Source organism: Notamacropus eugenii, chromosome 2 (assembly GCF_028372415.1).
Source record: "Notamacropus eugenii isolate mMacEug1 chromosome 2, mMacEug1.pri_v2, whole genome shotgun sequence".
In the NCBI taxonomy this organism is placed as follows: Eukaryota; Metazoa; Chordata; class Mammalia; order Diprotodontia; family Macropodidae; genus Notamacropus; species Notamacropus eugenii.
Genome location: NC_092873.1, coordinates 346,759,825 through 346,775,596, shown reverse-complemented (window position 1 = coordinate 346,775,596; position 15,772 = coordinate 346,759,825). Strand labels below are relative to the sequence as shown.

The 15,772-nt window shown below is 36.7% G+C and overlaps 1 protein-coding gene across 10 annotated transcripts in view; it reads right to left on the bottom strand.

The window, feature by feature from the left end:
* The window catches only part of KANSL1 (KAT8 regulatory NSL complex subunit 1), a 229,203-nt gene that overhangs the window by 34,112 nt on the left and 179,319 nt on the right, over positions 1 to 15,772 (bottom strand). For 8 of the 10 annotated variants that reach the window (XM_072645924.1, XM_072645922.1, XM_072645923.1 and 5 more), the window contains 2 exons: positions 14,735 to 14,876; positions 6,400 to 6,504 (listed from right to left, as the gene is read on the bottom strand). In XM_072645924.1, coding sequence (XP_072502025.1) covers positions 6,400 to 6,504; positions 14,735 to 14,876 — 247 coding nt within the window. The remainder of the gene's footprint in view (positions 1 to 6,399; positions 6,505 to 14,734; positions 14,877 to 15,772) is intronic. The other 2 variants (XM_072645929.1, XM_072645927.1) reach the window with 1 other exon arrangement.

Below are 15,772 nucleotides of genomic sequence, written 5' to 3'. Positions count from 1 at the left end.
GAATCCGAAAGACAAAAGGTTATGTCTGTATTGGAGTGGTGGGATTTGAGGGTGCGAGTGATGAATGGGACCAAAACATAAAGAACTGTGTGTCTTAAGTAAGTTGATACTATTATCAAAAGATAGAATCAATCAAGAAAGTTTTTGCCACCTTCTTTGGAGTATGCCTCCTAGAAGTGATAGAGAATGCCAAAGACTTCTCAAATGATAGTATGATTATCCACTTCTGGTGACTCCTGTGGGCAAAAATATTACCAAAAAAATCTAAAAAACTGCTTAAAATCAAAGTTTTAGGCAAGAAACTTAAACTGATTTTAGTAGTTTTGACAGAGTATAAGAAATTCTATAGGGTAGAGGTAGTGGTTTATTTTTGACAATTAAAGATAAAGATTCAGAAGGAAAGGCAGATTTGAGGATCAAATAGATAGTTAAGAAGATGCATTCTGAGTTTAACATTTAGATTTCTGGAACATGGCAGAAAAAGTGAAATATTTGCTTCTCAGCCATGGATGGAGTATTCCCCAATAAAAACTGGTGGAAAACTCATTAGCCTAAAACTTGCAAATCTAATTAAAGAATTTCAAATCAAATGGAAATGGAAAGGAGAAAACTATCAAACATAAAAGCAACAAGTATGCTAGTACAGAAATTAGTTATAAACATAGAGGAAACAATAATAGAAACAACCAGAAATTCACAAGACACAATCCAGGGAAGGAGACTATCAGCCATCCATAGAAGCATATGATATAGGTAACAATCTTTCAACAAGCATTTATCAAGCACTTAACTGAACATATGCCCAGAACTGTCCTAAGAGACAAAGATACAAAAACAACAGCCTTTGCTCCCAAAGAAGTTACATTCTATTGGCTGGATTGCTGAATATGTAAAGGGAAATAATGTACAATAAACCAGAAAGGATAGATTGTAACCAAACTGTAAAGGGCTCTAAATGTCATTGGGGGCGGGGGAGATCAAGAGTTACTGGAGTTTACTGAACAGGGAAGTGATATGGCCAGGTCACTGCTTTAGAATTTAGTTTAGACAACCAGACAGATAAATGACAGATACTCAGTGGCAGTAGAGTGAAGATTGAAGAGGAGAGTTTCATTAAGAGTGACTATGACTATGACTATCACCAGGTGAGGTGAAAACTTTGTGAATTTAAATATATATATATATATATATATATATATAAGATAAGGGAGAGTGAAGAGTTGAAAATGATTCAAAAATTATAAACCTGGGGTGACTGGAAAGATGCTGATGCCCTTAAAAGAAGGGCAGAGGGGCACCCACATGCATGGAGAAGAGGACAGAGAAAGATAATGAATTACTTCTGGCATGATGAATTTGAGTCGATTATAGGACATCCAGTAGTAAATATCTAATAAGCATACAGTGGTACAAGACTGGAGCTAAGGAAAGAGATTAGGATGATATACATAGGTATCACTGAGACCTGTGATTCTAGGAATATATCTCTGGAAGGGTATGCTATGTTCAAAAGTAAATTGAATGATGTGTATGTTTTCATGTTGGGAGAGGGGGAGAAGAGAAAAAGAACACCCATTAAGAACACTGTACAATAGGATGATGTATAAGTTAAGAATACTGGGGGGAGGGGTGCACACATGCAGCAGGTGAGGTGGCATGCTCACAGGAACATGGTAACCAGTATTTTAGGTGAAAAATCAATGGAGAAGCAATATTGTCATTGGTATGTGACTACTTGGACAGAAGAAAAACAGATGAATTTAGGAAACTGATCATCATAAGCATGGTAAAGAAGCATGATAAAATAATGAAAAAGGACTTCAATTATGAAGATGTCTTCTATAACTTTTTTTTGCCTAAAACAGAACTAATAATTTCTTGATTTGTCTTAACTCTAACAGGGGAACTTCTAATCTGAACCAGCTTCTTACCAACAAAGAGAAGCTTGCTAATGTATATATAACAGGAATCACAGGGAGAAGTGGCTATACCACTTTTGATTCATGACAGAGGAGAAGAAAAACAGGTCAAGCCTTACATAATCTAGATTTGGATAGTAGATTTCAAAGAGTTCAGAGAAAAGTGGAACTAAAATTCTATAGGGCAAGTCAACCCAAGAATGATGAGAAACGCTCAAGAATTAAATTCTCAAAGTTGAAACCCTAATTCATTGCTGGTGGAGCTGTGAGCTGATCCAAACATTCTGGAGAGCAATTTGGAACTATGCCCAAAGGGCTACAAAAATGTGTACACCCTTTGATCTAGCAATATCACTTCTAGTACTGTATCCCAAAGAGATCATAAAAATGGGAAAAGGTCCCACACATACAAAAATATTTATAGCATCACTGTGGTGGCCAAAAACTGGAAATCAAGGAGATGCCCATCAATTGAGGAATGGCTGAACAAATTGTGGTCTATGAATGTAATGGAATACTATTGTGCTATGAGAAATGATGAACAGGAAGACATCACAGAGGCCTGGAAGACTTATATGAACTGATGCTGAGTGAAAGGAGCAAATCAGGAGAACTTTGTAGACAGCAACAACCACAGTGTGTGAGGAATTTTTCTGGTAGTCCTTCATAGCAACGCAAGGACCTAAAAAATTCCCAATGGACTCTTAAAGCAAAACGTCTTCTACGTACAGAGAAAGAACTATGGAACTGGATCATAGAATGAAGCAGATCATTTTCTTTTGTATTGTTTTGTTTTATGGTTTCTCTCACTGATTTTAATTCCATGCAACATGACTAAGGTGAAAATGTATTTAATGGGAATGAGTATGTAGAATTCCTACAAAATTGCACACCATCTCAGGGAGGGAGTGAGGTGGTAGGGGAAAAAAATCTTAGATATAAGGAAATGATTGTAGAACACTGAAAACAAACACTTTTTTAAAAAAGAATTAAGTTCTCAAGGCACAGAAATAATTATGATGAGGAAAAGAAGTTGTAAAGGACCAATGTGAATATGTGGGGAACTCAACCAAAACTGTTTTGAAAGATATGTATGGAAGACAAAACAACAGATAATATGAAAATGAGATACAGTTTTATAAGTACACTGGTAAGAACAATAGCTAAGGCTGGTTAGCGAAAGACAATAAAAAGCATGGGTGTTTTCCCTTGTTTTGTTTTTCCGTGTTCGTCCTTCATTGCTGAAGAAGACCATGACCTCAGAGAAATGATGACATGACTTACACTTGACTTTGTTTTGAGTGAGGGAGGGCTGTGCAGGTCACCAGCTTCATTTCTCCTCCAGAATCTGCTGAATCCAGTGACCTGATATTCCTCAGGATGATTGGAGATGGCCCAGGATGCACTGGGAGACCTTGGACCCTTTAGATCAAGGACTTTGCAGGTACTCATTTAGGGTGAGGCAATGCCCATTCACTGAATAGGCCTGTTTAAGAAGTAGCCAGGGCATGGCCCCTTTAACGAGGTCAAGAAAAACAAAGACATGAGGCTGGGTGGGAAACAGCAACAGTTACTATTGATAATCACTCTAAAGCTAGGGGGGGTCCTTTCCTTTCCCCTATCCGGTCCCCAGTCCTCTCCCAAAACCTTTTGTTTTTTAAAGCTATGTTGAAAGGAAGGCAGGAAGGGATAGGACAACTACTTAGAGTGGATGGAGTAACTTACAACAGAGAGAAGGCAGAGATATTCAGCTCTTTTGTTTCTGTTTTCCCTACCAACTAGAATAATCATTAGACTGGAAAAGGTAGAAAAAAATGGCTAGGAGGTAAAATGAACTAAAAATTAAGGAGTCCTTCATGCATCCAAGTCTTTAGACCCATACTGCTGAAAAAACAGGCAGATGTTATTACTCAGACACTGTCACTCATCTTTGAAAAAATAGTAGTAACAGAGGAATTAATATGACTGATTTACAAAAAGGTGAAAAAAATAGAGTCTGCAAACTATAAAAGTATGAACTTAAATTGTTGGAGAAATTATGGATCATTAAAGAATAGTTAGAGAACACGTGAAAAAAAGGAAGCAATGCTCATCAATAACCAAGTTAACTTCAAAGAGAAGGAATCTTGCTATCTTAATTTTCTGGAGACAGCACAAAACTGGCAGAGAGAGAAAGAGAGAGCTGACTCTGACGTTAAATCCCATCTCTAAGCTGATTGCTTATAATGATCTTGGGCAAATCATTTAATGTATATGGGACTTGGGGTTTGGACTATATGACCTCGGAGGTCCCTTCTAGCTCTAGGTCTACGATGTGATGAACAACATCTTTCAGCAGGACTACTAGGCTAATAAATCAGGGAAATGCTATAACAATAATTTACATAACAGCAATATACTCAACAAAAACCTCTTGTGCTATTCTTGTGGACAAGATGGAAAAAATGTTAGTTACATATTATACTAGTTGACTGACCAATTGTATATAGCTGGCTATTTACAAGAAAAATCATTAACTGGCTACATATCAATCTGGAAAGAGGTCCCCAAGGACCTGTGCTTGACGCTGTGATACTCATTAGTGACTTGGATAAAAATTTAAAAATGCCAAAATCTAGCACAATAAATAGCAGAGTTGGAATCCAAAATGATTTTGACAAGCTTAAATGTTAGGTAAAATCTAATAAAATGAAATATAATAGAAATAAATACAAAGTTTTATACTTGGATTCAAAAAATCTATTTCACAAATATAAAGTAGGGAGGTACTGCTAACCTAAGTAGTTTACCTTAAAGTTACTAATGCAACTCTGTGCACTGTTTATTTTGGCTGTCATATCATTATCTTAAAGGTAGTATGAGGAGTAGCTAGAGATCCAGACTCAGAGTCCAGATGACCTGGGTTCAAGTCTTGCCCCCTACATATACTAGCTGTCATTTATGGGGTAAGTCATTTAACCTTCAGCGCTCTAAGCAACTCTCTAAGACTATAAGTTTCTGGGAAAATACAGTCCTGTGTTGATAGAGGGAGTTTTTCCACTGGGAATTCACTGTAATAATGACATCACACGCTCAACTGAAAAGGCAAAAAAACTTAAGGCTACAATAAGAGAAGCAGAGTGTACAATATCAGGGAGGTAATGACCCTACCATACTCTTCATCAGACAACATCAAGTACCACATAGAGTTCTAAGAATAACATTTTAGAAAGCCCAATGAAAAATTGCAATAGACAGGCATACAGTGGATATAAAGAATTTGAAACATATAACCTATAAGAAACTCCAAAGTAGAATACAAGTAAAGGATGTGATCAAGGAAGTGTTAGACAAAAAGGTAAACTAGACACTTAAGAGTTAACAAGTGGACAGCCAAAGGACTTCACTGGTACCTGCACGATATCAGAGAATGTGAGAAAAAGATACAGTAGATGGATGATCTTTTGGAAAGCATGGACAAGCCATAATAAGTCATACAGAATGAGCAGACGATCTATATCACTGGAGAGAACTCCAGAATTGCTATCACAGATCCATTACTGAAAAGCTGGGGCAGGTCCAAAGAAGGGGAAACCAGGATGCTTACCTCAGGATTAGCGACTGGTTGAAGAACTATGGATATTGAGCTTGAAGAAAATTGGGAGTGGGGGAGAAGAACAGTATGGGAGCATCAGGAAACAGACAACATGGGAAGACAGATAATAACTGTCTCTGAAGGACAATCTCATAGATGAGAGATTAGACTTTGTTCTTCAATCAGAATAATATGGATCAATACATGCAAAAAAGTAATTTTAGGTTTAATATAAGGAAAATGTCCTAAGTTTTAAAAAAATGGATTGCTTCAGAAGATGTTAAGTTCCTTCTAAAAGAAGTTCTTAAGCAATGATCAGAAGGCTAAATAACTAGTCCCTGGATATGCTATAAAAATGATTCTTGTTCATTTGTAGGTGAGATTAGATGGACTCTAAATGCTTTCAATTCTTTAGGTTCGGTTTTCTGTAAACTTCGTTTTAGGATAAGAGGGAACAAACATCAAACAACTCCCATGTTTAACTGAAATACTCTTATTTTTTTGCTCTGGCTATGCCCCCTTGGAATTATTCTAATATCCAGAAATTTTCTGTGTAATGACCATACTCTATGTTACTTAAACTGCCTAGGTCCAGGAACTTGTGCCTTAAAGAGACAAAACACTAAAAGGATCATATTTCTTACCCTTCAGTCAACAAAGAATATGGTGGAGTGAATAGAGAACCAGGCTTGGACTGAGTTTAAATTCTGCCTCAAGACAGTAGGTGACCCTGGGCAAGTTACTTAATCGATATTTGCCTATGTTCCTTATCTGAAAAATGGCAAAACTCTGATATCTTTGCCACAAAAAGTCTATGGGGTTATATAGAGTAAGACACAACTAAACAACTGAAGTCCACTCAGTATCTCATTAATTTTTCCCCCTCCCCCATTCTTGCATACTTACCAGTCTGTCAGTCGCATGTTCAGCCTTCACCTCAGTATTAAAGGGAAGGGATGAGTCAACTGCTGCGTGCTCTGCAGGAGATGCCTCACCAAGAACTATCAAGCCCTGCAGGAGAGAAGTTGAGAAAGAGAAAAAGAGAAGGAGGGAGAAAGGAAGAGAGGGTAGGAAGAAGAAAGGGAAAGAAGATAAGAGAGAAGGAGGAGGGGTAGAGATAAGGAGAGGAGAGAGAGGGAGAGAGAGGGAGGGAGAGAGAGAGAATGAACAGGTCAGTACTATAGTTACAGATTTTTACCTATAGTTAAATTTCAAAGGGAATAATGATTCTAATTAAGAGTTGTTCTTCCCTCTAGAAACTCATACCCACAGCAGTTTTTCGTTCTCACACAAACCATTTAAACAAGAAGTCTACTAGCAATCATGTTCAACTGTTAAGGTCCTACATCTAGATCCAAGCTTTCAGTCGCTACATGGAAAGGCAGATCTCTTGCCCTCTGTAATTATCACACCACAGCCCTATGGTCAAATGTACTCTTTCATGTAAAATACCCTACAATTTAGTATTAGATTATTTTATTACACTCCTTTTTTGAAAAAAAAAAAAAATCTGAGTAGACAAGTCCTGTGTATCTTTTGGTTAATGGGTGATAAAGATAATTACCAAAGAGGCTCCAGAGTCACATATTTTTAGTACTACAGGTACAGATGGTCATCTTGACCAACTGTTATTTAAGCAACAAAAGCATTTGGGTGAAACAGAACTGGAATGGTCTCTGCAACATGTATACAAAGCCAACAATACCACAATAAAAAAAAGATGTTTTGAGTTTTCCAAACTAATGTTTACCTCTAAGCACAAAGGACAAAAGCAAAGCACTCAATCCAGATTAATAACTTATAAGTTCCAGTAGACAGAGTTCATGAAAAAAACTGAAGGAAAAAAACAAAACATCACACAGCTCCTCTACATAGCCAACAAGTCGATTTTGGCAGAAAAAGTAGAGGCAAGTTTAGTAGACACAAAACTTCATAACAATTTAAACAAAGATAGTTTTACCAGGGCCTCATGAAAACAAGATGAGATTATTTTATTAGGTTCTAATACACATAGTTTTGTTTAATTTATTCCAATAGCAACTGAGATGTACATCACAGACTAAATTGCGCCACCTCCTTTCACATCTCCAAGGGCCTTCAAACTATGTCCCCAATGACCACAATTTATTTTCAAACTCTTGAATTGATTCAATGTTATTTAAGGTTTTTGGACTTCCTCCTAAGGTCAAACATAAAATTGGAAAGCAGAGAACATCAAGAAACAGTGGAGAAACTTACTTCCTAGATGGGTCCAACTTAATGAAATGCAAGAGCAGGGACAGTTCAGAGCAGAGGAGATGGCTGGAAGAATCAAAGAGAGATTACAAATCATGGCATAGTGGAAAAAAAAAAAAACACTGGACTGGGAGTCAAGAAATCTGGATTCTAGCCTTGTCTATGCCACTAACTAGTTATATGACCTCAGACCACTCAAGTCTCTAGGTTTTATTTTCTCATTTGTTAAATGAGGAGAAAGGTTAGATGATCTCTAAAATTCCTTACAGTCTTATGAAATACTTTAGATTGGAGATGGGATGAAAGGATGAAGAAAAAAAGGAAAAGAAAATGCAAGAATATTTAGAAAAATAAAAAAAATCACAACCTTGCTCCTGAGCAGTTCGTGTAGTTATCCACCTAGGGATACTACTATGTATAATGCCCATTTAGAAAACTGAGCTTAGAACAAAAGCAAAAGACCAAGAACAAAGCCAGGAACATTTACTCCTAAGTCCAAAACGGACTTTCTTCTGGTTGTGGGGCCTGATCCTCAAAAATGATCTCATCAAACACAGGCCTGAGATAGACAAAAAAAATTTCCATTTGCATATAAAATCATGTGCAAGTAAAGGTGATCATCTTCCAGAGTAACAGGAATTTTCCAAAAACTTATATCAGGTCATGTTCCCTAAAACACTGCTATCATCTTTCTCTCTTGCTCAAGAACGTAGAACAGTTCCTATTAATGAGTCCAAATTTCTCACCTCATCATTTGAGCCTCTCTCCCCACAAATAATTTGATTATACTATATTTACCTAATTTTATTAACAACTATTTCCACAAAGTATTCTCAGTTATGGTCAAGAAAATTTCTTAACTACTTTTTAAATGTGCCATGCTGATTGCACTATCTTTATTCCTTTAGACCTTCACATCCAAAACTATTTTCTATCAATCTATGCAAATTTTATTCGCTCTTTAAAGCCTTTCTTGAAGTCCTATCTCCTTTATGAAGGGCCTCCAGACAACCTAACCAATATTGCTTACTGTTCCCCACGTACATCGTGGCATTTGATCCCGTGATGTCTTATGTATTTTCTACCTTACTTGCTGTATGTAGTTAAATTTTATGTCTTCAGCAAGACCAGAAACTTTGAGTTATGTCACATACAACCATTCTTGTAGTCTCTACTATTTATATCTCTGGTTGACGTTTAAAACATCAGACGTCTATAACTTGTCTTCCAAAGCCTTCTTGGGGAAAGGTAGAGTCATCCCATTCATTCCTTAATGTCTTAAAACAAGAAGATGCTAAACAATATTAGTTACTATGACTATAGCTTTCTTCCTACCTGGCTGATTGTTTCCTTCTCAGTCTCTCTGGGTGAATCTTCATCTAGTTCATATAACTGTGGTTATCTCCCAGGGCTATCCTGGGCACGGTTCTCTTCCCTTTCTACGTTATTTTACTTAGTAAGCTTATCAGCTTTCATAGATTCAATTATCTCTATGCAGATTTACCTATCCAATCTAATCTTTCATTTCCAGTTGTCTGTTGGCCAAATTGAATGCTCAGTAGATATCTTAAACTCAACATGTCCCAAACTGAACTCCCTCTCCCCATGGAATTCCTTCCCCTTCTTTCTAACCTTCACATTACCATCAAGGGCAGCACCTCTACTCTCCCAGTCATCAAAGGTTCACAATCTGTAAGTCATCCTCAAATCCTCACTTTCTTTCATCCCCTATATTCATTTACTTGCCAAGTCCTGTCAATTCTACCTTCATAGTATCTCTTTTCTACACCCTCCCACCTCTTCTGACACTGCCACCCCCCTCATGTAAGTCCTCTTCACACTAGGACTACTGCAACAGGCTTCTAATTTGTCTTTATGCCTCATGTTTCTCCCCATTTCTTAGCAACCCAAGTGAGCTTCCCAAAGCACAAGTGCTACCATGTCACCCCACTATTCAATAAACTCCAGTGGTTCCCTAATTACACCCAGGATCAAATATAAAATCCTATCCCTTTTAAACCTCTTTACAACCTGGCCTCTTACTATCTTCCTCACAGAATATACTCCATCCCCCTATTCCAAGCTTTTATCAGCTGTTCCTCATCTCTCCCTCATCTCCTAGCCTCAGAAACCTTTCCCAATCCCCCATGTTGCTTTCCTTTTGTTACCTCAAATTTATCTTATTTGTACATAGCTGTTTGCATCTTGAATCTCCCTCGCTCCCAATTAGAATGTAAGCTCCTTTGAGAGCAAGGTCTGGTTTTTGCCATTCTTTGTATACTCATAACTCAGCAGTGCCTGGTACACAGTAAGCACTTAACAAATGTTTGTTGACTGACATAAATAACTCCACACCCAGCTCTACTATCAGTTCTCTCAAATAGTAAGTGTTTAATAAATGCTTTTTCACTTGACTTGATAATGCTAACTATTCCATTGTTAATGCACCTGCAAACTATGAAGCATCTTGCAGCTGAGATGTTAATATCAACCAGAAGCCAAAATACTTTTTAAATGGAGCCGTCTGTCAAGCCTGTTTTTCAAAGCAGTTGCAAGTGAAGGAAAATGAAGAGGGGAAGGAAGCAGGGAAGAGTCTCTTTCAATGGCTGGGTATCCAAGACTTAAAAAAAACAAAAGCTAGTAAGTCAGTTCAAACAAGTCAGTATTACCCAAAACGTTATCCCTCCCCTCTGAGAAAAATGATAAAAACATGAGAACTGAAATAGACATTAAAAATCATCTAGTCCAATGTCTGAGGAAACAAAGTCCAAGCTAGTTAGTGGCAGAACGAGGTCCAGAACTCAGGTCTCTGGACTTCTACTCCAGTCCTCTTCCCACTACCACAATGATTTTAGGAGATGCATCTAAGTGCATAAAATTCAAAAAGATGCTAACACTTGTTTCATAATGAACTTGTCAGCCAACTTTGTGCCCTAAATTAAGTTAGCACTGCACAGTCTAAAGCCTAACATAAAAAATAATATATCAAACAAGAAAAAACAAGTCTAGTAAATTACTACTTGACATTTCCTCTAAGCACATTTTTATGGCAAAAGAATTTAGTGACCTGTGGATGCGAAGGTCACAAGAGGGCAAAACCACTTAATAGAGTTCTAATGCAGAGCTATAACTACAACTCCCCACCCCTACCCACCCCTCCACCCCCCAGCTAAGCAGCCTTGGACTAATGGTACTGGCACATTCCATGATGTTCCAAAACTGTAGTATGACAGTGCTAGGAGAACAAAATAAAAGGACTACTGGAAACATATGAATAGTAAGGGATTTAGATTTCCATGCACCACCCCTCCCAAATCATTATTGAACCACCTACAAGGGATCCAGAAATCTGCTTTACTTCAGTAATTTACTTGAGTAAAATCTCAAAAGGCCAAAATCCAAAGGATAAAGTAACCAACCAAATCTAAAGAATAAATTCAGTCCCTGAAGGAAAAGAAAAGGGTACCAGAAGCTGAAATTTTAATAAAAATAAAATAAAAACAAAACCATTTCTAATTCTTTAGTTCAAGAAAACACAGTGCCACTAATATATGCCAGAAGCTACTATGAGAGATGCCTTTTCACATACCAAGACTAAAGAATAACCCCAGGTGGAATGGTTCAAATGTAAGGTATGTAGCTAGGAAAATTTCTTTCTCAGGGAAAACTCAGGAATGGTCTGCATCCTTTTTCCCCCCACTAGAGCTATAGGCTTCAAGGAGAGGTGGTGGAAGATAGCATATAATACCAAAAAAAGAAGATCTGACTAAACACCATTTCAAAAAGTGTTAAGGGCAGTGGCAAAGGGAGAGAAGACTAAATTTTAAAGTCTCATTTGAAGATTAATATGTAAAAGGAGGGGACTGGATTAGAAATTCTCTAAAAGTCTCCTTTAGGTTTTGATATATAACACTCATAACTAAAGAGTACTTCAACTTACTAACTTCTAATAAATAAATGAAATACACAGTCAGAGGTACAGAAATGACAATTACTTTTGGCTTTCTTCCTCAGAGGAAAAGAAGTATGTTACAAAATCTCACTCTTCAAACTTTCCCCAGCTTCACACTGAGATCAACAATCACAAACTGTATCAGTTATGAAACAGTATTCAAGAACTTAGAATACCACAAATGAGTTTAGTTAGGGATGGAAGGGTCATATGCTTTATTATTCTAGCCCCAACAATGCAAAGGCAAGTGTTTTGTATCTTTTGTTGCCCCAACTCTGCTTCCTTTTGTTAAGACTAACCTGATTACTCCTTGGCACCCCCCCCCCCCCCCCCCCCCGCGGACACTTTTCTATTCTTAGTCACTCACATTGGCTAATTTCAGGGTTTAGTTGGCTAAATGGTATTGACATCTGCTTATCTGGGTAGAAGTACTCTTATTTAATGAAAAGGGAGGAGACAACAGTACTAGGACTGGTTCTCATAATGCCTCTGATCTTCAGTGTAATTTTTTTTTCCAGTTTGACATTTCAAACATGGTTCATAGAAATGACAGGGGGTAGGAAGAGGGCAAAGATAAGAGAACTGGAATTTCTTCCTTCAAAGCACAGATATGTTTCTTAAAAACACCAACTGAACCTGCTCATGACAACCATTAAAACTTCAGCTTTCACGTGCAGTGGATACGTTCCTCAAAGAAAAAATTAGAATCAAGGGGGGTATATCTGAAGGACTTTGAAAAACTAAGCTTATTCAAATGAAAGGCAGTGAAAAACAATGGAATACATACATGCTTGCATACATACATACAAACAAACCATTTTTATGTGCTGCTGCTAGTTCAGCATAAATTATTTCTTACGAATTATTTTTAGATGCATTTTTAATTTTTAATACTGGAAAAATCAACAGCTCTAGAATCAACCACTAGGCTTGGTTTCAGCTAGTGATAGGAAAAGTCCAAATATGAACCACCTCACAAACAAGGCAACTCCTGCCTAATCTATTTGGCAGACTATGAAATAGGAAAATCTGAACTGTAGATATCTGGGGGGAAAACACCACTGTGTATGAAATTTAGTAATTAATGACTATTGCTCTAAAATTTTAGTCACATCTGAATTAGAAACACAGCAATTGGTGACACAACACCTTTCTGAAAAAGTCTCCCATTTGGAGAAAAGATGATAGAAGTATAAAAATGGAATTAAGTGGAGCATTTGTTAACATGTTTTTAGTGGGCAATAATATTCCCAGTTACTACCTTCTTGCTGGCACTCTGCTACAGAAGAGCTTAGACATACACAAAACCAGAATTATCAACATTGTCAAAAGCAATTCCAGAATAACCAGTTCCTAGATGTCTTTCTAGAGATTCTCAGAATGAATGGACCTAAAATTTAAATTTTTCCAAAATTATTTCCTCACAATAAAAAGAGGTGAAAACCGAGGTGCAAGGAAATGACATAAATTTGGAAATTATTCATATAGCCAATTAGTAATAAAATCAGAAATAAAACTGGAGCTGTTTCCCAATCTTTGAGGTATTTTTGGAGACTAATAAGTTACCTGACCAAACAAAAAATGAAAAGTGGAACACTGATTTCCATCATAACTGGTTCCTACCATGAAGAGTATCTTTACTTCACAAATCTGGAAATTACCATTTGATTATTGATCATTAAGACTAAAAAATAAGACAGATTGTAATGTCAGTCATGGGGGAAAGGAAATAGAAAGGGTATTATGGTGCATATTTCATCTGCTTTTATTTTCAAGGGTAAGCATGAAAGGTCACATGACCATAACAAGAGGTCACAATATTTTAGCTATAAACTATTTTGAATTATGTATGTATGAGTATCTGTAACCCATTATTCATAATGTTCAGAAAAGATTACAGAAATCATGGGGGCTAGGCTACTTGAATTTTTGCCCTAACCAGGGAAAGAATCAAATGTAGGTCGTTGCCAATTAAATTTAGTCAACGATTTCACATTACCTTTCTCAGGATCTGGCAATTCTCTAGGCTTTCAAACAGAATAATGGAGAATGTGATTAAACAGGACCTAGGAGTGCTACTGTCTTTTACATAAAACATAGGCTCAAATGTAACAGAGACTGCTGATTAAAATTAATGTTGATGACTAAACAAAATGGTAAGCAAGAGACCCCAAAGACATAGCAATCATAAACAGATGTTAATCATGGAAATCAAAGATACTATACTAACTCCCCCCCACATTACGCGCGCGCACACACACATATCTCTCGCAGCATGCTTATTTCTCAGTAACTCAAACTCAAGTTGAATATAAAACACTACAAACATGTTTTCAAGAATGGAACACTACATGTATGCTCACTGTGTTAATGTAGTACCATTTGCAATCATGCCTTATTTCCTAAGGGAAAAAGCAGTTGATGTCTCTCACACATGCAAACTTTTTGCAACTCTAAGTAATAATAATATAAAGCAACATCATTCTAACTATATATGAATAACTGCATTTATTTTAAAAATCTTATCAGCCTATCCCTTCTATAAAAGTAAATTCATAAAAATCCACACTCTAATTTGCTAGTGGGCTTAAACTTAGTGGTCATATTCAGATTAAACATAGAACAGAGAATAATGAATGATACTAAAGGAAGCAAGAGAGAACTTCCAGCAATAAAACAGGATTATATTAAGGTGGAATAATGAAAATCCAATTATCTTATAGAGAAAGTTTCCTTTCCATGTAATGAGACAAAGTAACAATACATAATATTTGACTTATTTGAGGACAATCATTGGCTTAAATTATGCGGCCCCTTTGCATAATTGTGCACCCTCTGTCAGCCTAGATGAACAAAATGTTCCAAACACATGTCCAAATTAATGTCTAAATCAACAGTATTTGTGCAATATACTGAGCAATACACTAAACAAATTAAGCGGTTCTATCAGAACATCATGTTAACCAGTCTTTTTGACATAGTTAATAGCCATTTAAAAGTAAAAAAGAAATGGACTTAAAGGGAGGGAAAACACCAGACATATTTATCTCCTACCTTATTAGCTCGGATCTGTTTGTAAATATCTGTTTGTTGCCGAATTCGATATTCCAAATCAGAGACATGAGCCTGAAGCCAGTTCCAGCGGCTGACAATAGCTGCTCGGTCTGCTGCCCATCTCCATTCTGATCGGTGTCGCCTAAAAAGTGGAAAATAAGTTCAGCAACTGCAGTAGCCATCTGAATCAAACCACTTAAATCCCAAAAGCTTCATTCACAAACTGCCTTCTGAGCCAAGAAAAGCTTAGGACTTTAAAAAAAAATATGAGGCACAACCGAATCCTTTGACAAAATGTTTTCCAAATGCTCAGGAGCTTGTCTTAGCCCTTTCTGCTGGACTTGTGCTCATCCTAAATGAATTTCACTTCTAAAAGAATTGCTCTCTCACTTCATCTTTTGTCTGAAAAACTGCTCTAACTCAGGAGTGAATGGACATGTTTATTTCTTCCTGGCCATGACATACATACTATTTTTTTTTAAAAAGCAATTTAAATAGAATTCATCTATTACACATCTATGTTTTTGTTAGACCATTAAAATACCTTTTTGTTATAAACTGAAGTATTCAAAAACTTACTTCAACATGTCCAAATGCACTGAAGGGATGCAGAAATTCACTAAACAGAACACTAACTGTTTCTCCCTTCTAGACAAATAGCTCTGCACATGGTGACTAAAAGTTGCCAAGTTAGGAGGTTAGATAAATGCAGTAGAATTTAAAATGAACTAATATTAATTTACTCGGTCATTTTTGAGCTCCTGTCTAACAAAAAACATTTTTTAACTAGTTACATGGCAAATAAAAGGGGAAGAAATAAAAAGGGAAGAGCAGCTCTTTTTATTGCCTTACTCTGGGCAAGTTGGTCTTCTAGGAGGGAGATTATTCCTCTATTAAAAAGCTAGGCATTGGTTCTGAGATTGAAACTTAACTGCCCCATACTGAGTTATCTCCCTTCATCCTTTGTCAAATTCTTCATTTCTTTCAAATGAAAAAACATTTATCATAAAGTACAATAGATTCAAATTTGCAATCTTT